Source organism: Saimiri boliviensis, chromosome 17 (assembly GCF_048565385.1).
Source record: "Saimiri boliviensis isolate mSaiBol1 chromosome 17, mSaiBol1.pri, whole genome shotgun sequence".
In the NCBI taxonomy this organism is placed as follows: domain Eukaryota; kingdom Metazoa; phylum Chordata; class Mammalia; order Primates; family Cebidae; genus Saimiri; species Saimiri boliviensis.
Window position 1 is genome coordinate 28354952 of NC_133465.1, and position 20562 is coordinate 28375513.

The following is a 20562-nucleotide window of genomic DNA, read 5'->3' on the forward strand; positions in this document are numbered from 1 at the left end:
GGCGTATCATCTCATCTCTCCTCAGGCTTTCAAATTTATGTAGAGATAATGAACATTTATGTGTGTGTACACACATATAACCCACTCCCACTCCCCCACAAAAACTGGGATTATGCTATACATGCAGTATGCTCTGAATACTCTTTTCAGTGAATGTCATACTGAGATTATTTATTCAACATTATAAATTCTCCATAAACTTGTTTTAACTTATTTGAAAAAGCTTCAGATTTATAAGACAAAAATTGTACAAAAATTTATCTATACACTTCACCTAAAGTCTAAAAGAATTTTTAAAATTGTGGAAAATATATACAACATACAATTTACCATTTTAACTATTTTTAAATGTACATTCCGTGGCATTAACCATTTTTAAGGGCAGCTCAGCGGCACTGAGTACATTCAAATCATTGTGCAGCCATCACTGCCATCCATCTCCAGAACCTTTCCATCTTCCAAACTGAAACCCTGTAACAAAGCCATTTTTTAATGGCTTCATATTATTCCATCAGATGGAGAACCAATAATTTAATCAGTTCCTTTTTCTTTGACTTTTGGCCTGTTCTCTTTTTTTTTTTTTTTTTTTTTTTTTTTACAAATAATGTCATATGAAGTTCTAAAGTAGGCAAAATAAATCTATGCAATAGAGATCATAATAGTGTTTACTCTTAGTGAAGGGAAGGTACTGAGAAGATCCTTCTGGATGCTGGAAGTGCTCTGTCTTGATCTGGAAGATACTTTCATGATGTATTCACATATAAAAGTTCATCAATCTGTTCACTTAAGATCTTGGCACTTTACTGATAACAAGATATACCTCAATTTAAAAATCCACATAAAAATAATGCTATAATAAACATCTTAACATTAATTATTTAGGATAAATGCTAAAAAGCAGAATTATGAGGCCAAAAGGTATCAATAGTCTTAAGGTCTTGTTAACCACTTCCAAATGCCTTTCTAGAAAAATTGCTCCTGCTCACAATTCCACAGACCACCAGGAATAGGTCTTTAAAAAAAAAATTTTGCCAAGCTGATAGCTGAATATATTATCTCACTATTCTTTCAATTTGCTTTTCTTATATTAAGGAACTTCTTAAAATATAAATAATCTTTTTTTTGTTTGTTTATTTGTTTTGAGATAGGGGCCTCTCTCTGCTATTCAGGCTGGTCTCAAACTCCTGGGCTTAAGTGATCCGCCTCAGTAGCTGGGATTATAGGCATGTGTCGCAGTGTATGGTTTTTTTCTTTTTTTGTATTATTATTATTATTATTTTTTTTTTTGAGATGGAGTCTCACTCTGTCACCAGGCTGGAGTGCAATGGCGTGGTCCCAAGTTCAAGCTATTCTCCTGCCTCGGTCTCCTGAGTAGCTGGGATTACAGGTGCCCACCACCATGCCCAATTAATTTTTGTATTTTTAGTAGAGATGGGGTACCTCCATCTTGGTCAGGCTGGTCTTGAACTCCTGACCCTGTGATCTGCCCACCTTGACCTCCCAAAGTGCTGGGATTACAGGTATGGACCATGGGGCCAGGCCTAAATATTTTTTTAAAACATGATCTTTATGTTACTGTTAACTCATTTTTTATTAATCTGTAAGCACCCTTCATGACTAAGGATATTAATCTTTTCTCATATTTGCTCCAAGTATATTTCCTAGTTTTTAATTATCTTCACTGTTGTTTATTTTTGAGTAGATGTCTGGAAGTTTTATGTAGTCAAATCTGTTCGTTATTTTCTTTGTTTCACTCTATCACTTTTTTTACTTCATATGCTCTTACCTAGAAAGCAATTAAATATTCACTTGTTCCTCTTTTTAAAATGATTCCAAGCTTTTATATACAAGATATATATATTTAGAGACAGAGTCTTACTCTATCACTTAGGCTGGAGTGCAGTGGTACAATCATAGCTCACTGTAGCCATGACCTAGAGGCTCAAGCAATCCTCTGGCCACAATCCTCTTACCTCAACTTCCCAAAGTGCTGGGATTACGAGTGGGAGCTGCCACACACACCCTTATTCAACTTTTAAATATAGGTAGAACATACTTGGTATCTTGTGGTGTATGGTGAATTAGGTCTTCATGATGAAGACCTAATTTAAGTCATTTCCCAGCTTCATTTCTTAAATGATTTAATCTCTCCCCAATCAGTGTATGGTGTTTCTTTATCAATCTGTTTCTCTTAAGCCGGGCGCGGTGGCTCAAGCCTGTAATCCCAGCACTTTGGGAGGCTGAGGCGGGTGGATCACGAGGTCGAGAGATCGAGACCATCCTGGTCAACATGGTGAAACCCCGTCTCTACTAAAAATACAAAAAATTAGCTGGGCATGGTGGCACGTGCCTGTAATCCCAGCTACTCAGGAGGCTGAAGCAGGAGAATTGCCTGAGCCCAGGAGGCGGAGGTTGTGGTGAGCCGAGATCGCGCCATTGCACTCCAGCCTGGGTAACAAGAGCAAAACTCTGTCTCAAAAAAAAAAAAAAAAAAAAAAATCTGTTTCTCTTAAACTGATCTGATGGCTGATTTGTACACATATGTTTTAATTATTATACTGCTATAAAGTATTCAGACATCTGTACTGTCAAGTCTCAAGTCTCTTTCAATATTTTCTTAGCTATTATTGCACTTTTATGTAGAATTTAGAATCATTTAACTTCTAGCTCAATTCTCAATCCTCAAATCCCATGGTTATTTTGATGAAATTACATTAAATTTGTAATAATCTGGGAAGAACTGTTTATGCAGGAACACAATATGCCTTTACATTCACTCAAATCTTTACTTATATTAACATTTATCAAGTTTATACTTTTCTTGTTTTGTCAGTCCTATACATTTTTTTTTTGTTAGAGTTATATTCCTATATCTCTTACTTGAAAATAATCTTAGTGAATTGCTGAAGCTTTTAATTATCTAATACAGAAAAATCAAGAAATGTGTTTGAACACAGAAAAAAAGGTTTTATGTATTACAGGGAAAGGAAAGAAAAGGTCAGGAAGTATGGTGGGAGATCAACATTTATACTACTATAGGTTCTAAAGATGGACAAATATAAAGAGTGGGTGTTAAATTTATGAGACTTAGTTAAAACTGACTAAGTCAGGGCTGACCCTGGACCCTGTATTATGTGCCACTGTGCTCTTCATAAACTGTACATGTACAATAAAATCATCATTCAAAGTCAACCTGAAGAAAAAAGAAAATGACTAGTTCCTTAAAATGAAGGAGGCAACATGGATACTTATGTGGACTTTTCTGCTAAGAAGAGAAACACTGAAGCTAATGAAAATGTAACAGTGAAGAAAATACTTTGTAAGTGGTCCAGAGGTGTGTAAGGTACCAAACCCTTGCCAGCTTGCTTTTATTGTCAGAATTTTGGTGGATTTCTCAATGTGGCCTATCAAAAAGTTCCTTCAGAGTTCCTTCAGTTACAGGGTAGCACAGATGTAAAATCAGAAGAGGAGAAAAAGTAAAAATATAAGTGAAAGGCTTCACTGGCAAACTCTGAAATGAAAGGTTTTATTTGAATTTTCTTAGAGTAATCGTTAGTATTAAAGAAAATTATCATTACTTACTAGATTTGCTAAATCCAGAAATACACTCTTCCAAAAACTCTAACGTGAGGTGTGGCTCATTGGCTGCCAGTGTCTTACTAATAGAGACAATAAAGAGGGTGTTGTTGGCAGGGATACATAAACCTGATGTCTCTAGTAACTGGCCCTCAATTTTTAAATTGAAGGTACAAGTTAAGGCACACAGAAGATTATAGGCAGCTGACCTAGGAGAAAACACAAACGAAGTTGTTTTAAAATGTATTTTTCATTACAGTTCCAAAACTTTTTCATTACATACAATTGTGATTCTATTACAAAGTATGATAAACTATTTTTAAATTTTATGATCAATTAGAAATAAGATGTTATAATTCCACGATAAAACCAAAATACCTCTTGATCATTTAGGGATTTTATAAAAAGGGAGACTCTTGATATAACCATAAGAGCACTGTGAGGCTTCTATGACGGGGGCGGGGTGTGTGTGTAGGCTTTCTTAAAAGAAATCTCACTGGGACATAAAATATGAGAGGACTTAATGGTTCTAAGGTGGATCAAGATAAATTAAGTCAGAATAAGGCACACCACACATTTTTAGTAAAGCCAAAACTCAAATTCTGGTTCCCTCTCCCACTAGATCCAGTTATAATGGGGATCATAAGGAGAGAAATCAGATGGTCTTTCCCTTCATCAAATTAGAATGTGAAAATCTTTTTTTTTTTTTGAGACGGAATTTCGCTCTTGTTACCCAGGCTGGAGTGCAATGGCGCGATCTCGGCTCACCACAACCTCCGCCTCCTGGGTTCAAGCAATTCTCCTGCCTCAGCCTCCTGAGAATGTGAAAATCTTTAACCAAGATCTGCTCATCTTCTTTCTGGGTGTCCTACAAATTCCCCTACAAACTGGAGGTTAAAAACAAAATTAACTTAAAATTAAGTCCTCCCAATTTTCCCTCTATGACCTCATTACATCATACACAACCACCAAAACTGAAAAAACATGTAATATCCAGGTTTCACTGAGACCAACATCACTTACAAATGTCTGAAAATATAGCTAAGCAATTTAGGAGATAGCCTAAAATACTAGACTCAATTTAAAATTTTCAGTTTTCTCCCCTGTCCAGTAAAGGAAATAGTTTGTTCAGTAAATTTCAAGTTTTCCTTACCTCCAAATGTTTATCATACTAATATATTTATGCAATCACCATATAGGGAAAAAGCCACTGGAATTTAAGTCTGCCTAAAGGCTTCTTCTCTGGGATGACATGCTTCAGCAAAAAGCACAAGCTGTCATGTTGGTTTAGGTCACTAGAGAAGAATACAGGTTTACCCAGGCTAATAACTGTTAAAAGGTTGTATTTTTCTATGAATATCTTTGAATTAGAAATTAAAGGCAGCCTTATAGCTCTTTTTTCCTAAAATGTGAATATTAGTGCTATTGTTTCTAAGTTTATGTATCTTTTTTCTTTTTTTTAAATTTTTAGTCAGAGTCTCACTATGTTCCCCAGGCTGCTGTGCATTGGGTATTCACAGGCATGATTATAACACACTGCAGCCTCGAACTCCTGAGCTCAAGATGTCCTCCTGCCTGGGCCTCCTGAGTAGCTAGAACTACAGGTATGTGCCACTGTGCTCAGCTTGTATCTTTTATTAATTCCCAGGAATTCTAAATTATACAATTTTGACATTAACTTTTATTCTGTGTATTTCAACAGTTATAAAGAACTAGACTTCCTCACCTAGGATAGGTGTCACAGACACCTATGAGATAAGGAAGCAAAGCATACACAAAATCTTACATATGCTTTCTTTCCTTTTCTTTTCTTTTTTGTTTTCAGACAGAGTCTTGCTCTGTTGCCAGGCTATAGTGCAGTGGCATGATCTTAGGTCATTGCAACCTCTGCCTCCTAGGTTCAAGCGATTCTCCTACCTCAGCCTCCTGAGTAGCTGGGACGGCAGGCACACATCACCATATCCAGCTAATTTTTGTATTTTTAGTAGAGACAGGGTTCACCATGTTAGCCAGGCTGGTCTCGATTTCCTGACCTCATGATCCGTCCACCTCAGCCTCCCAAAGTGCTGGGATTACAGGCATAAGCTACCACGCCTGGCCTTATGTACAATTTCTAAAGCCCATCCAAGTAAATAAATCTTGATTTTTTTTCTTTTTCCTTTTAAGTAAAAGAGAATCTGGAATCCTAAAAGGCCCACTACAAAACATGGGCTATGTTATCCTCAGGGAAAATTTTCAGAAGCTAAGAATTTGCATCTGTAAAAATCTTGAAAGTCTCAAGGTATTTGAGACAAAGAATTATCCTAACTTGGTAAGGAGACGGGAGAAAACGGAAAAAGGGTACAAAGAGACGCTGGCAGGAGGAAAAGAGAATCAAACACTGTTTACTATGCATAAACTATTTGCTAGGTTGCTATACTATACTACCACACATACTATTTATTAAGCTTTTGTAGGTATATGAGGAAGGCAGTTATCTTTATTTATTTTTTTTTAAATGAGGAAACTAGATCTCTGAGAACTTTAGTATCTTGCTCAAAGTACACAGCAAGCAAGTGGCAGATCTGTTCAAACCAAATCTACTGACTCCACAGCCACGCTTTTCACGTGCACATTCAAATTACTAAGCCTAAATGGAACCAATTATACTCTGCTCAGATGATGTATTTGTCTTCAGATTTCTTTTCAGAATTTTGTTAAGATGACATAGGTGGAAAGCATGCAATACTGTTACCAAGTTATTGAACATTAGGCCTTTTTTTTGTCAATCAGTGATAATCTGACTTGACTTTTAAACTAAAGAATGATATACTTCTGAAAATGGAAACAATTAGAGGACTCAAAGGAGAAAAAAACTCAATTTAGGGTATTTTACTTTGGAAAAAAAATCTGCTATTTTGTTTCGTTTTACATGAAATTTTCCTGGAGAAAGAACATACATTGGTTTAGTGTGAATCACCCTGTTTGGAATTCCACAGTTCATGTGAATACTCCCACAACTTGATGAGGTCACAGTGGTTAACCCACACTGCATACCTTCCGATCTATAATATTAAGGTAGAGGCTGCTTTAAAATTTATTAAATGGTCTCATTTTAAAAGCAATAAACCCCAATTAAAACTGAAGTGAATTTTTTAAAAAACCTACCGTAAACTTGGGTCAGAACTGCCTAAATTAAGTAATGCAATATTGAGCAGTGTCCCAGGGACATCTTTTGGCCGAATCTTGGTGTGCTGGGGGATAGAGTCGGGCTGTGACAGTTCCCATCGGGTACGGATATGAATGATAGACTGGACAATGGCTTCACACTCCTGGTGCATGAAGGTGAGCGGTGTGCCCTGGTTTGCAATGGTTAAGGTGAACTGGTTCTCATCTACTAGGCAGATTTCTTCAATTTCCGAAGCATAATAGATATCATTTAGAAAGACTGATTGTCCTAGGACTTTTGTTCGCTCTGCTGAGGTTACTTGGACAGCAGTAGAACCAACCTGGAAAGTGATGGTGAGGGGGTGAAGTGGAGAAGAATTAAATTCCTTTACATAAAATTCTAAAAAGCTCCAATAACCAACCAACCAAACAAAACACTATCCCATTTAAGGAAGAGTTCCCACCATCATATTCAAATGGTTTAGTAATTCTTATGATAAACGTTCTCAGAAACAAAAAACATTAAAAAAATTTTTAAGTTTGCTTTTTAAAAAGGTCAGGAATATTACAGAAGGCCAGGCATGATGGCTCATGCCTATAATCCCAACACTTTGGGAGGCTGAGGCAGGCACATCACTTGAGGTCAGGAGTCCATGACCAGCTGGGCCAACATGGTGAAACTCTGTCTCTACTAAAAATACAAAAATTAGCTAGGCATGGTGGTATGTGCTTGTGATACTAGCTACTTGAGAGGCTAAGGCAGAATAATCGCTTGAATCCAGGAGGCATGGATCATGCCACTGCACTCCAGCCTAGGGAACAGAGTGAGACTCCACCTCAAAAAAAAAAAAAATCTTATAGAAAAATACTGATTTTTGTTGTTGTTGTTGTTGTTGAGACAGTCTTGTTATGTTGCCAGGCTGGACTGCAGTGGCAAGATCTCTGTTCACTGCAACCTTTGCCTCCCGGGTTCAAGCGATTCTTCTGCCTCAGCCTCCTGAGTAGCTGGGACGACAGGCGCACACCACTGCGCCCAGCTAATTTTTGTGTTTTGAGTAGAGATGGGGTTTCACTATGTTGGCCATGGTCAAGACCATGGATGGTCTTGATCTCTTGACCTTGTGATGCGCCCGCCTCGGTCTCCCAAAGCACTGGGATTATAGGTATGAGCCACTGTGCCCGGACAGAAAGATACTGATTTTATCCTGGGTTCATGTTCCTCACTCTGCAAAAAGCATATAATGATCAAAACAACTCTCATTAGGTAATTTCTACTCTCTACACATTCCTGTAATTTGAATGACATAACAAACTGCCCTATTCTACTTCCAGCCTAACCTAGAATAAAATATATACTTCTCATATCCTCCACAGAACCTCCATGATGACACAAATGTTGGTCTTTCTACATCTAGACTTACATAATTATTTTTGGTTTTTTTTTGAGACAGAGTCTCCCTCTGTTGCCCAGGCTGGAGTACAGTGGCAAGATCTCAGCTCACTGCAACCTCCGCCTCCCGGGTTCAAGGAATTCTCTTGCCTCAGCCTCCTGAGTAGCAGGGATTATAGGTGCCCATCATCATGCCTGGCTAATTTTTGTATTTTTAGTAGAGAGAGGGTTTCATCACATTGGTCAGGCTGGTCTTAAACTCCTGACCTCAGGCGATCCACCTACCTCAACATCCCAGAGTGCTGGGATTACAGGCGTGAGCCACTGTGCCAGTCTTATAGGACATTTCATACACTACGATGGAGATGGGAAACCTACGGAAGCCAGAATATAATCTAGCTAGCCAGGAAAAGCAATGAATCATTTATGAAACACAGACTGAAACTTACTTTAATAGAAACTTTGGTGTCTTTGTGAGCTAGCTTGAGAGCATTGTGGAATACCTTCAGGTCCTCTTCTAAAGCCAAGGTGGCAGCAGGTAGTTTCTGTTGTTCATGCTCTATGTGCTCAGCCAGTTTCCCAGGACAGTCTATAAAAACAAGTCTTTTGCTACCTTTAAGGCCAGTCAGCAGCCGCTCATGATACTTGGTGTACTCCCTGACCCAGGAGTTACAGTTATAGACATAGACTGCAGAGACATTGTCGTAAGCAAAGCCAGGAAAAACAACAAACCACTTAGAAAGAAAGTCTGTTTTAAAGCGATTGCTAGGCCCGGTATGGGTAAGGTCTACTACAATTTCATATGGCTTTGCATAATATGGCTTTAAAGTCAGTAAGACGTGGTATATCAGCAAATCACCATTGATTTGACCAGTTTTGAACCTAAGGAAAATGATAAGAAAGACAAAGATTATTAACAGTGTCTAGAATAAACATACAGATGCTACTATTTTATTTATTTTACAATTCATTTTCTAGAGAGAGTAATATAAAGCAACTATTCAAAACTGGATTTGTTTTTTTAAATCAGTTGTTTTTTGGACACTGAGAAATAAGGCTAAGAGAAGAGACAAATTTCCAATTCAAAAATTTTGAGCAACAACAATAATAAAAAAATTTGCCCATGAGTCAAGAAATGAAGAAAACACTGAGCATTAGTTGGTTGCCTGCAGGTCCACCAAACTCCTAAGGTGAACAGTTTGGTGGGTATGACCCATATGGAGCTCTGGAGTGAGATGGTTTTAGCCAATCCATTTATCCCACCTTGATTGGAGACTGATTCAGCAATGAACACATGATTTAAATCAGGACAACCAGGGTCAAAGGGGCCCAGTTCAGGTACTTTAGCTTAAATTGTTGGAATTTGAGATATTTCTTTCCTGGTGTTTATAAACAAAGGAATACATAGCCCTAGGAGTTGCTTGCTCATATCTTGGGATATAAAAGAAGAGCCTCCCGTAAAACTGAAGAGAAGGAGTTGAGAAATGAAGAGACAAACTGGAGCCCTGGCCATATCATTTGTGCCCTAAAGCCTCTCCTGGGGTCAAATTTACCCCAGGACTATTCAGTTAAATAAACTAATAAATACCTTTTTTTATTAAGCCACATAGGTTATATGTTGCTTAAAACCAAACGAATGCTAATAAACATGAGCAGCCACAGTGAAGACCATGAAAAAGCCCTCAAGTAATGGTACCGAAGCTTCAAAACAATCTACATCAACTTAGGCCCAAAGTTTTCCATATGTCATGACTCTGGTGATACTACTACTAAGTAAGTTAAAAAAATATATCTTCACCTCAGAGGTTGGTTAATGGATATAAAAATATATTAAGGGCCAGGCACAGTGACTCACGCCTGTAATCCCAGCATTTGGAAGAATGAGGCAGGCATATCACATGAGGCCAGGAGTTTGAGACCAGCCATGCCAACATGGGAAAATGCTGTCTCTACTAAAAATACAAAAATTAGCCAGGTGTTGTGGTGCACGTCTGTAATTCCAGCTACTTGGGAGGCTGAGGCATGAGAATCACTTGGACCTGGGAGGCAGAGGCTGCAGTGAGCTGAGATTGTACCTCTGCACTTCAGCCTGGGCAACAGTGAGACTATCTCAAAAAAATATATATACATGTAGTAGAGATGGGGTTTCACCATGTTGGCCATGCTGGTCTTGAACTCCTGATCTCAGGTGATCAGTCTACCTCAGTCTCTCGAAGTGCTGGGATTACGGACGTGAGCCACCATGCCCCACCTGAATGTGTGATATTTTGATACATGCATACAATGCATCAAATAATACATACATATGTATTATTATAATTAGAAGGAACAAGTTCTAGTATTCATAGTAAGGTGACTAATTAATAACTTATCATATACTTCAAAACAGCTAGACGGAACAATTTCTTTTCTTTGAGGCAATGGATATCCTAATCACCCTGATTTAATAATTACACATATATACATGTATCAAAATATACATTCAGGTGGGGCATGGTGGCTTACGCCTATAATCCCAGCACTTTGGGAGGCCGAGGTGGGCTGATCACCTGAAGTCAGGAGCTTCAGATCAGCCTGGCCAAGATGGTGAAACCCCATCTCTACTAAAAATACAAAAATTAGCTGGTGTAGTGGCATGCACCTGTAGGCCCAGTCAGTCAGGAGGCTGAGGCAGGAGAATCACTTGAACCCAGGAGGCGGAGGTTGCAGTGAGCTGAGATTGCCGTGAGCTGAGATTGCACCACTGCACTCTAGCCTGGGCAACAGAGCAAGATTCCAACTCAAAAAAAAAAAAATCGATTATACAGGCCCCATTAAAATATACAAATTATCATGTTTCAATAAAAACTTCACCTCAGAGTTTTTAATCTTATTGGGAGAAAGTAAGATAAACATATGACAAATTAAATCATTTTAAAACAAGACAAATATTTCAAGATAAAAGATATGAGGTAGTATGTAATCACTTATCAAAAGAACTGCAGAGAAAATACTGTTATTAAGTCAAAAGAGAGAGATCAACACAAACTGGGCAGTCAGTGAAAGCTACATAGAAGATACCGTGGCTGAAGTGGGTAAGGAGGAATGCAGAACTCGGCAAGAGGACTGGGCAGGCCTTACAGAGAAAGGCAAAAAGGAAAAGAAATATGTTAACTAGATGTGTTGAGGAGACAGCTAGTCTAGCCAGAATGGTGGATTCAGGTAGGGAAGTTTTGAGAGATAAAGCTAGGAAAATACAGACTAGCCAAATTGTGAAGGGACCATAACTGCTCAACCAAAGGGCTTAGGTTTTCTCCTAGGGACTCACCATTTCTCAGCGTATGTTCTGTGGACTACTGGCATCAGAATCAATTCTGGTGCTTGATAAAAATGCAGGGCCGGGTGCGGTGGCTCAAGCGTGTAATCCCAGCACTTTGGGAGGCCAAGGCGGGTGGATCACGAGGTCAAGAGATCGAGACCATCCCTGTCAACATGGTGAAACCCCGTCTCTACTAAAAATACAAAAAATTAGCTGGGCATGGTGGCGCGTGCCTATAATCCCAGCTACTCAGGAGGCTGAGGCAGGAGAATTGCCTGAACCCAGGAGGTGGAGTTTGCGGTGAGCCGAGATCGCGCCATTGCACTCCAGCCTGGGTAACAAGAGCGAAACTCCATCTCAAAAAAAAAAAAAAAAAAAAAAAAAAAGAAAGAAAGAAAGAAAAATGCAGTTTCCTGGACCCAGCCTGGACCTACTAAATGAATCTATGCAGTGGGGCTTAGAAATTTTTATTGTGTTTTTGTTTGTCTTTTTGTTTTTCCCCTTAACTCAGGCTGGATTACAGTGGCGTGGTCATGGCTCAATGTAGCCTTGACCTCCCCAGGCTCAGGTGATTCTCCCACCTGGGACTATAGACAAGTGCCATCATGCCTGGCTAGGTTTTTTTTTTTTTTTTTCTTTTTTGTATTTTTTTGTAGAGACAGGATTTTGCCATGCTGCCCAGGCTGGTCTTGAACTCCTCTGGCTCAAGCAGTCCTCCCATCTCTGCCTCCCAAAGTGCTGAGATTACAGGGCAGGGGTGAGCCACCATGTCTTGTTTTCATTGTTTTTAAACCATCTTCTCATCTGATGTTTATGTACACAAACATTTCTGAGTCACTGCTGTATTAGGGAATTTTTCAATTTTTTTTTTTCCCAGGAAAGGGGTGATCTGACCAAAGAAAGTGGTATACACAAGATAAATGAAGGAATTGGGGCCACTAAAATTGTAGAGTCTAGGTAGTCTAGGTATGACCTGATAAGGATCTGAAATACTACTGCTGACAGGAAAAACAGGGAAAAAGAAACTGACCCAAGAATATGAAGGAAGGACCAACATGAATTAGTCTGATAAATTAGTCATGAATAAAGTCTGATCAGGACTAAGAGGACTTAAAATGATGTGTTTTATACTAAGCCTCTGAGATTACAAAGAATGTTGTTATCATAAACAGAAACAAGAAGACTGTGACAGATAGCTGATGCTTCTTTTTTTTTTTTTTTTTGAGACGGAGTTTCGCTTGTTACCCAGGCTGGAGTGCAATGGTGCGATCTTGGCTCACCGCAACCTCCGCCTCCTGGGTTCAGGCAATTCTCCTGCCTCAGCCTCCTGAGTAGCTGGGATTACAGGCACGCGCCGCCATGCCCAGCTAATTTTTTGTATTTTTAGTAGAGACGGAGTTTCACCATGTTGACCAGGATGGTCTCAATCTCTTGACCTTGTGATCCACCCGCCTCAGCCTCCCAAAGTGCTGGGATTACAGGCAGATAGCTTCTTTCAAAGAAAAAATAAAGTTCTTCTTATTTTATTAATTTAATTAATTTTAAGAGATGGAGTCTCACTATGTTACCCAGGCTGGATTTGCACTCCTGGGCTCAAGTGATCCTCCTACCTCAGTCTCCCTAGTAGCTGGGATTACAGATGTGTGCTGCCATACCCAGTTCTTTCTTTCTTTTTTTTTTTTTTTTGAGACAGAATCTTGCTGTCCCCAATGCTGGAGGGCAGTGGCATGATCTTGGCTCAATGTAGCCTTCACCTCCCAGGTTCAAGCAATTCTCCTGCCTCAGCCTCCTAAGTAGCTGGGACTATAGGTGCACACCATCCTGTCAGCTAATTTTTCTATTTTTAGTAGAGACAGGTTTTTACCATATTGGCCAGGCTGGTCTTGAACTTTTGGCCTCAAGTGATCCACCTGCCTCACCCTCCCAAAGTGCTGGGATTACAGGTATGAGCCACTGCATCTAGCACACACCTAGTTCTCAAAGGGTTTCAGCATGTTAAATTTGCGGTGATGACAGGATGTTTGACGAGGGGTGGGGGGGCGGCAGAGGGGGTGGAGGTGGAGAGAGGAAGAGAGAGAGAGAGAGAGAATACACACTACACCACACAAAAGCATTTTCTGTCTCATATAATCTAAGTTTACTATTTTCTCAAATAATCGTTGCAGTTCCACAATTCTAAGATTATAATATATATCACAGTTTCTATTATCTAACCAATATCCCATGGACTCCAAACTCACATTTTCAAATCAGTCTGTAGATTTCAAATATAACTTTTAGGGAAGAATTTACATACTGCAGAGAAAATACCATTTTAAAACCTCCTTTAAATGATACTAATATATTATTCAAAAGAAGGTAGCAGGCCTATAGAATGAGCATACTGTCAAAAGGCATTAAGTGGAAAACCCTCCCTGCTCTGGAGGCGGGGATTTGTTCTACAAAGCCTCCTGTCATGCCAGTGGCCAACTAGACAAGTTGGAGTTTTTTCGGTTCCCCCCCCCACCCCCATGACATGTGCTTTAAATGCAGTGGAAAGGAAATGTGTCATCTGTGGTTTGGTTTTATAAGTGGAAAACTAGCTGCACATATCCTTTTTAACTGCAGATTTACTTTAAGGTTCATTTCTACAAGTCTGTTCTGCTTTAAATAAGAAGACAAGAAAAGAAGTGGTTTATCAAAATCACGTTATAATCAGATTTTGACCAAGCATTTTGTAAGGTAGGTCATATATATATGGCTTTTCTTATGCCTTTTCACTTCTAACATTTGACAGATTAGTGTTCGAGGAAATGCTATCAAAGTGTGTAAGACTCTCACTAACAAACTACAATCGTGACTGAAAATGTATACTGTTTTTTTTCCGTGCTATTACATAAATTTTATGTTAGAAATGAAAATATTTATCAATGCCATGGAGTTTTAAATTAGGATTAGGAAGGATCTAAGTTTCAATTCCACAAGTAAACTGGAAATGTTTTGTTATTTTTCAAAAGTTAAAAAATAAATTTCTCATTACTAATGCTTCGACATTATAAATTCTATTGAAAATGACCAGAGATAAGAAAACTTTTGATAATACAACCTGACCTCCATGGCATAAATTGGTGTAAAAATAGTCCTCAATTCTCAGGCATTTGTAAGGGTAAGAGAAAGTCTCATTCTGTCATACAGATTGTTTATTTGGGCATTGCAGTACATCTGGCTGAAGACAATCAACAGCAGGCCTATTATCTGTCCTGTGGTAAGCACTGTTAAAATGTGTACCAATACTATGATGTATACTACATTGTTAATGAACTAATGTGACAAGAATAATCCACTTTAAATCATTCTATCATCTAATACAGAAGTCCAGTCAAGTATAAAAAGATGAAAATTACTTGCTAACACAATTTCCAGTATTTGTTTTTGTGAAAGAATCATGAAATATCCAAAGACTTAGGTCACTAAACTTAAAAATTAAAGCTGAACACTATTATACAAAAGCCAGTGGCCTGTGTCTTTAACTATCTACCACAGGTCATAATCTAAAAAGTAATCTGAACCTTAGAATATTTAATAGAGAGTTTTTCCTCCCTACTATTAATATGAACTACTACTTCAGAGGTTAGTTTGCAGTTAGCATTATTTACTACATGCTACTTTTGTTTGTATAACTCAACACATCACATTTCTTATTTTTAATTTCTATATTTTAACAGTATACAAATGTTGGCCAACGACATACAACAACCATTTCTTATAAAACCTTGATGTTCAAAAGCCTGACTAGCAGTGGCATCCATGTTGCTTAGGAGTGGGTTTGGAAACAAGGAATTTCAGGCCCTACCTATACTAGCTAAGTCAGAATCTGCTTTTTTTTTTCTCATTTTAAAAAAGGACTCTTATGTACATTTGAGAAGAATTTCTATAATATACATAAGGTTCTTAACCAGGCAATTTCATTTAGTAAATATCAGAGGAACAATCCAGTTTTGCTTTTAGTTCATTCAAATAAATGCTAACAATAAAATACTCCTTTAAAAGAAGCTCGAAACAAACTGGCATATTATTATAAGATACCTCAATAATAATTATAAATCTTTCCTGCTGGGTTAGCAGTACATGGAACTGTTAAATTCTAAAATACGTCATTTCTATTTAAATCTTTAATCATATGGTAGATAATTAGATAATAGGTAAAAAATTAGAATATAACTTGTCCCCTTTTTGAACTGGCTTCCAGCAAGCTGAGAGCCAAAGTGGAAATTCAACTTTTTCAATTATATGTTGAGATGCTTACAATCTGCCACTTCATTCCAAATCATCAAGATCTTGATGCTCTTATTTCTATTTTATTACACATTTTCTTTTTTTTAGAATTATGTCAAAATCAGAAAAAAATGCTAGGTATAAGTGATGCTTTAAAAAAATCCAGTAACTTTTGTTAACTTTTAAGATTACTCAGAAGAAACCTGCTGATTTTTTTTTCCAGATTTTTAGGTTGAGAAAACTGGTATGCCTTTGCCTTCAGACACAGTCAGTCTGGGGAAATAGAAATGAAAAGAGACAACCACCCCAGTAAAACTGCTTTTACAGATATACTTAATGAATGTCTAACTACTAGCTTTATTCTAAGCTTCAGGATAAACACCCAAGAAGAAAAAAGAACACCTCGAATTCCTATTTGAAGTTCATTTTCTTTTGTTGCGACCAAACTTCCCCTCTTGCCACCAAAAAATTTGCATTTGTTTTCATACATGAAACAAGAAGCTCAAGGCCACATTTCTTCTGTAAAAACTGGTGACAGGTTAGAGCAGGCGTCCCCAAACTTTTTACACAGGGGGCCAGTTCACTGTCCCTCAGACCGTTGGAGGGCCATCACATACTGTGCTCCTCTCACTGACCGCCAATGAAAGAGATGCCACTTCCTGAAGTGTGGCGGGGGGGGGGAGGGGTGGATAAATGGCCTCAGGGGGCCACATGCGGCCCGTGGGCCGTAGTTTGGGGACACCTGGGTTAGAGGGTAGGTAGTTTCAGCAAGAATACTCTAATTTTTTTTTTTTTTTTTTTTTTTTTTTAAGAAGGAATAAGGAAAGTAAAAGGAGAACTAACTGACTCAAAGCAGAAGTCTGGCCTGCTTCAAAGGGAGAAAACTATATAAAGCCATGATATCCCATTTAAAATGATTAATATTTATTTGTAATGCTAACTTCTAGTGTCTAAAAGTGTAATAGAAATTAAAATGCTTCTCCATATGTAGCTGAATAGGAAAGAAATTCAGTTGAGAAGGAATTCAGGGTAGCGAATATTAGGCATGAGCTTGTAGTTTACTTGTAACATCTCAACTACCTTTAAACTACAATTACCAAAACTAGGATCATTATTCTTTCACAAACTAACAAATTGTATTGCTATCTCAACAGATCACCAGTATGCCCATGGACATGGAACACACAGGACATTACCTACATCTTGCCTTTCTGATGACAACAGTTTTTTCTTTGTCTCCTGGAACAAAAGCAAACTATACCCATCTGTGGGCTAACAATACTACTTCCTGGGATTCCGTTATTCAAAACAAGACAGGCAGAAACCAAAATGAAAACATTAACACAAACCCTGTAACTCCTGACGTAGATTATAAAGGTAATTCTACAAACATGCCTGAAACATCTCATATTGTATCTTTTACTTCTAAATCTGAACAGGAGCTTTATATACCTTCTGTTGTCAGCAACAGTCCTTCAACAGTACAGAGCATTGAAAACACAAGCAAAAGTCATGGTGAAATTTTCAAAAAGGATGTCTGTGTGGAAAACAAGAACAACATGGCTATGCTAATTTGCTTCATTATAATTGCAGTGCTTTTTCTTATCTGTACCCTTCTATTTCTATCAACTGTGGTTCTGGCAAACAAAGTCTCATCTCTCAGACGATCAAAACAAGTAGGCAAGCGTCAGCCTAGAAGCAATGGCGATTTTCTGGCAAGCGGTCTATGGCCTGCTGAATCAGACACTTGGAAAAGAGCAAAACAGCTCACAGGATCCAACCTAGTGATGCAATCTTCTGGAGTGCTTACAGATACAAGGGAAAGAAAAGATGAAGGAACTGAAAAACTTACTGGCAAATAGATGAGTTACTGAAGAAAACTGCAAAGTGGCAATGAGCAGGATTATGGAATAAAAATGTAGTTAGTTGGTATTTAATGCCAAAGTGTTGTTCTGATGATCTAAAATTTGACATGGTAGACCTTTCGATTTAGAATCAAGCAGGTGAGAGAGAGAGAAGAATGCCTGCTCTTAATTACTTAAACCTTTTGTTTTGACACTGAATATTTTTAAAAAGCAAATAATAAAATAACTAAGCATTTAAGGAAAGTTTTAAGGATAAATTGAGAAAACTGAGAGCAAGGGATAATTAAATAAATATTCCCTATACAGCGATCATGGTAAGATGATCTTTGTCTGAATGTAATTAAACTTTGAAGAGTTTTAGTGTGTCCTTAAAGCCAAGTACATGCTTTAACATCAAATGGAAGTCAAATTCCTAATGCATAGCACTAAACTGTATAATTTAATGGTACCTTCTTTGCTGGATGTGGCAGAATCCATACCAGCTTATCAATCAACACAGCTTAATTTAGCCTAGATGCTTTTTATCTTTCTCTATGGCACACATAAGAAAGTGTTTTTCTACTATTAATATTAAATTAAACCTTTAATTTTGTATAATAAATTAAAACTCATTAGAATAAACCTGTGACTATGTATATTTGCATTCACTTTATTACTTTAAAGAACACATTGTAAAGATCAATAATAGGGCAAAACTAAAAGAAATAAAGAAATAAGATTTAGAGCCACATCAATAGGCTAAGTGTAAATGCAAAGCATATTTTACTGTTTAATAATATTCATCTTTCCTATAAACACTACTCACTGGAACATTAACAAGTACCCAAAGGCTGATTAATTTTTGGACTTCAAGGATGCCAAGTAGCCTAGTGATTGATTTTAACTTTTACTATCCAGTGTTACATGACCAAAGGAAACAGGTAGTGGGGTGTGTGTGTGTGTGTGTGTGTGTGTAAGTGTCTGTGTGTTTGTTCAAATTTGGAAAACTGGATACTTCAGGTAATTATTTAACCTTTAAAGAAATTGGCTTCGGCCGGGCGCGGTGGCTCAAGCCTGTAATCCCAGCACTTTGGGAGGCCGAGGCGGGTGGATCACGAGGTCGAGAGATCGAGACCATCCTGGTCAACATGGTGAAACCCCGTCTCTACTAAAAGTGCAAAAAATTAACTGGGCATGGTGGCACGTGCCTGTAATCCCAGCTACTCAGGAGGCTGAGGCAGGAGAATTGCCTGAGCCCAGGAGGCGGAGGTTGCGGTGAGCCGAGATCGCGCCATTGCACTCCAGCCTGGGTAACAAGGGCAAAACTCCGTCTCAAAAAAAAAAAAAAAAAAAAAAGAAAAAAGAAAAAAAGAAATTGGCTTCGGCCGGGCGCGGTGGCTCAAGCCTCTAATCCCAGCACTTTGGGAGGCCGAGGAGGGTGGATCACAAGGTCGAGAGATCGAGACCATCCTGGTCAACATGGTGAAACCCCGTCTCTACTAAAAATACAAAAAAATTAGCTGGGCATGGTGGCACGTGCCTGTAATCCCAGCTACTCAGGAGGCTGAGGCAGGAGAATTGCCTGAGCCCAGGAGGCGGAGGTTGCGGTGAGCCGAGATCGCGCCATTGCACTCCAGCCTGGGTAACAAGAGCGAAACTCTGTCTCAAAAAAAAAAGAAATTGGCTTCAAGTAAAATAATGACTTACATTTAAGTCGAGACCCCCATCTTCAATTAAATATATTACAAAAATTGGTTTGAAAGACTTTCCAAATATCTACTGAAATTAACACAGGCCACATTTCAAAAATCTCATCCCTTACTGAGCATTTAATTTGGGCAATATACTAGTCATTTAAGAAAATTTTTTAAATATATTTTTTCCCAAATATGAGTACAGTCTTACTCTTCCTTCTAAGCTAGTGATTCTTACCCTGGCTGCATATCAGAATCACCTGAAGAGTTTTTAAAAAACACCAATGCCTAATTCCTATGTCTTCCTTCTGATGCAACTGGAATGGGGTGAGCTCTAGGCATTGGTAATTTTTACATAACTCTCTAGGTTATAACTGCTCTTGGTTATCAAATTCACTTTTTACAAGTTTCATGGCTTCAAACATCTAGGTTACATATGAAAATGAGAGGGGGAAAAAAGCATCATTTTTATTATTAATTTATTAGCAATTTATAAAAAACAAATCTATTCCCTAAACAAAAAATCGTAACAATATTATCCCAGATAAATTAAGTGACAACAAAGTAAAAAGGAAAGCATGAGACTATTCATGCCAGTCACGGTGACTGAAATCATGTTATCTTTTGAGGGGAAAAATGGCCCAGATTAGAAATGAAGCTGGGAAGACTTCTCATTCTGTGCAAAAATTAAAAATTTGAGATTGTGCACCAGGACATCCAGTAATAACACAAAGCATTCCTTGGATCAAGTGTCGTAAATAAATACTTGTTAGAGAAAATGACAAAAAGTTGGTATCTTTGTAAAAGGAGGAAATTAACTAGAAAATGACTTTCATATTCAACATACTGGCAAACATTTTCTCACCAAACAGAGAGCTTCCCACAGTAATATTTAAAAGAATATTTAAAATTTACCATTCGCTATCTTGGCTACTAAACATATACTCTCAGAATGATACTATCTAATGACAGTTACTGAACAAACAGAAGTGGTTCCTTTCCAAATGACAGGTATTTAAAGATGGTAGATAAGATATCTTTTGGGTTCAAAATTTAGAAGTCATTTAGTGTTAAACAAAAACATATTTCCTACCCCTGGGTATTACAGTTCACCAGCTTAATTCAGGGATTTAAAAATAGTGAATCAGGTCAGGCACAGTGGCTTACGCCTATAATCCTAACATTTTGGAGGTCAAGGTGGGAGGATCACCTGAGGTCAGGAGCTTGAGGCCAGGAATTCCAGACCAGCCTGCACAACAAAGTAAGATCCTCAACTTTACAATCAATCAATCAGCAAGCCAGCCAGTTAGGTGGCATGTGCCTGCAGTCCCAGCTACTAGAGGCGCTGAGGTAGCAGGA

The 20562-nt window shown here is 38.1% G+C and overlaps 2 protein-coding genes across 11 annotated transcripts in view; one reads left to right on the top strand and one right to left on the bottom strand.

Moving 5' to 3' along the window:
- The window catches only part of NF1 (neurofibromin 1), a 304993-nt gene that overhangs the window by 43197 nt on the left and 241234 nt on the right, over positions 1 to 20562 (bottom strand). For all 8 annotated transcript variants that reach the window (XM_074388406.1, XM_074388407.1, XM_074388405.1 and 5 more), the window contains 3 exons: positions 8563 to 8995; positions 6724 to 7064; positions 3583 to 3785 (listed from right to left, as the gene is read on the bottom strand). In XM_074388406.1, the coding sequence (XP_074244507.1) occupies positions 3583 to 3785; positions 6724 to 7064; positions 8563 to 8995 (977 nt within the window). The remainder of the gene's footprint in view (positions 1 to 3582; positions 3786 to 6723; positions 7065 to 8562; positions 8996 to 20562) is intronic.
- Positions 13952 to 18165, top strand: EVI2A (ecotropic viral integration site 2A). 3 transcript variants are annotated; one of them, XM_010342099.2, is made up of 3 exons: positions 13952 to 14132; positions 14586 to 14655; positions 16820 to 18165. In XM_010342099.2, the coding sequence occupies exon 3, from the start codon at positions 16829 to 16831 to the stop codon at positions 17525 to 17527; it is 699 nt and encodes a 232-aa protein (XP_010340401.1). In that variant the 5' UTR covers positions 13952 to 14132; positions 14586 to 14655; positions 16820 to 16828; the 3' UTR covers positions 17528 to 18165. The 3 variants fall into 3 exon arrangements, with proteins under 3 accessions (XP_010340401.1, XP_003931516.1, XP_074244515.1); XM_003931467.3 differs by lacking the exon at positions 14586 to 14655; XM_074388414.1 differs by lacking the exons at positions 13952 to 14132; positions 14586 to 14655 and adding an exon at positions 14678 to 15262 and having other exon boundaries at positions 16825 to 18165.

Excerpts from the sequence above, each read along its gene's own strand:
- EVI2A (XM_074388414.1), top strand. The coding sequence starts at position 15,198 with ATGTTGCTTAGGAGTGGGTTTGGAAACAAGGAATTTCAGGCCCTACCT. Across the intron at positions 15,263-16,824 it reads CCTATACTAGCTAAGTCAGA|CAGTATGCCCATGGACATGG; the intron begins ATCTGCTTTTTT and ends TCAACAGATCAC.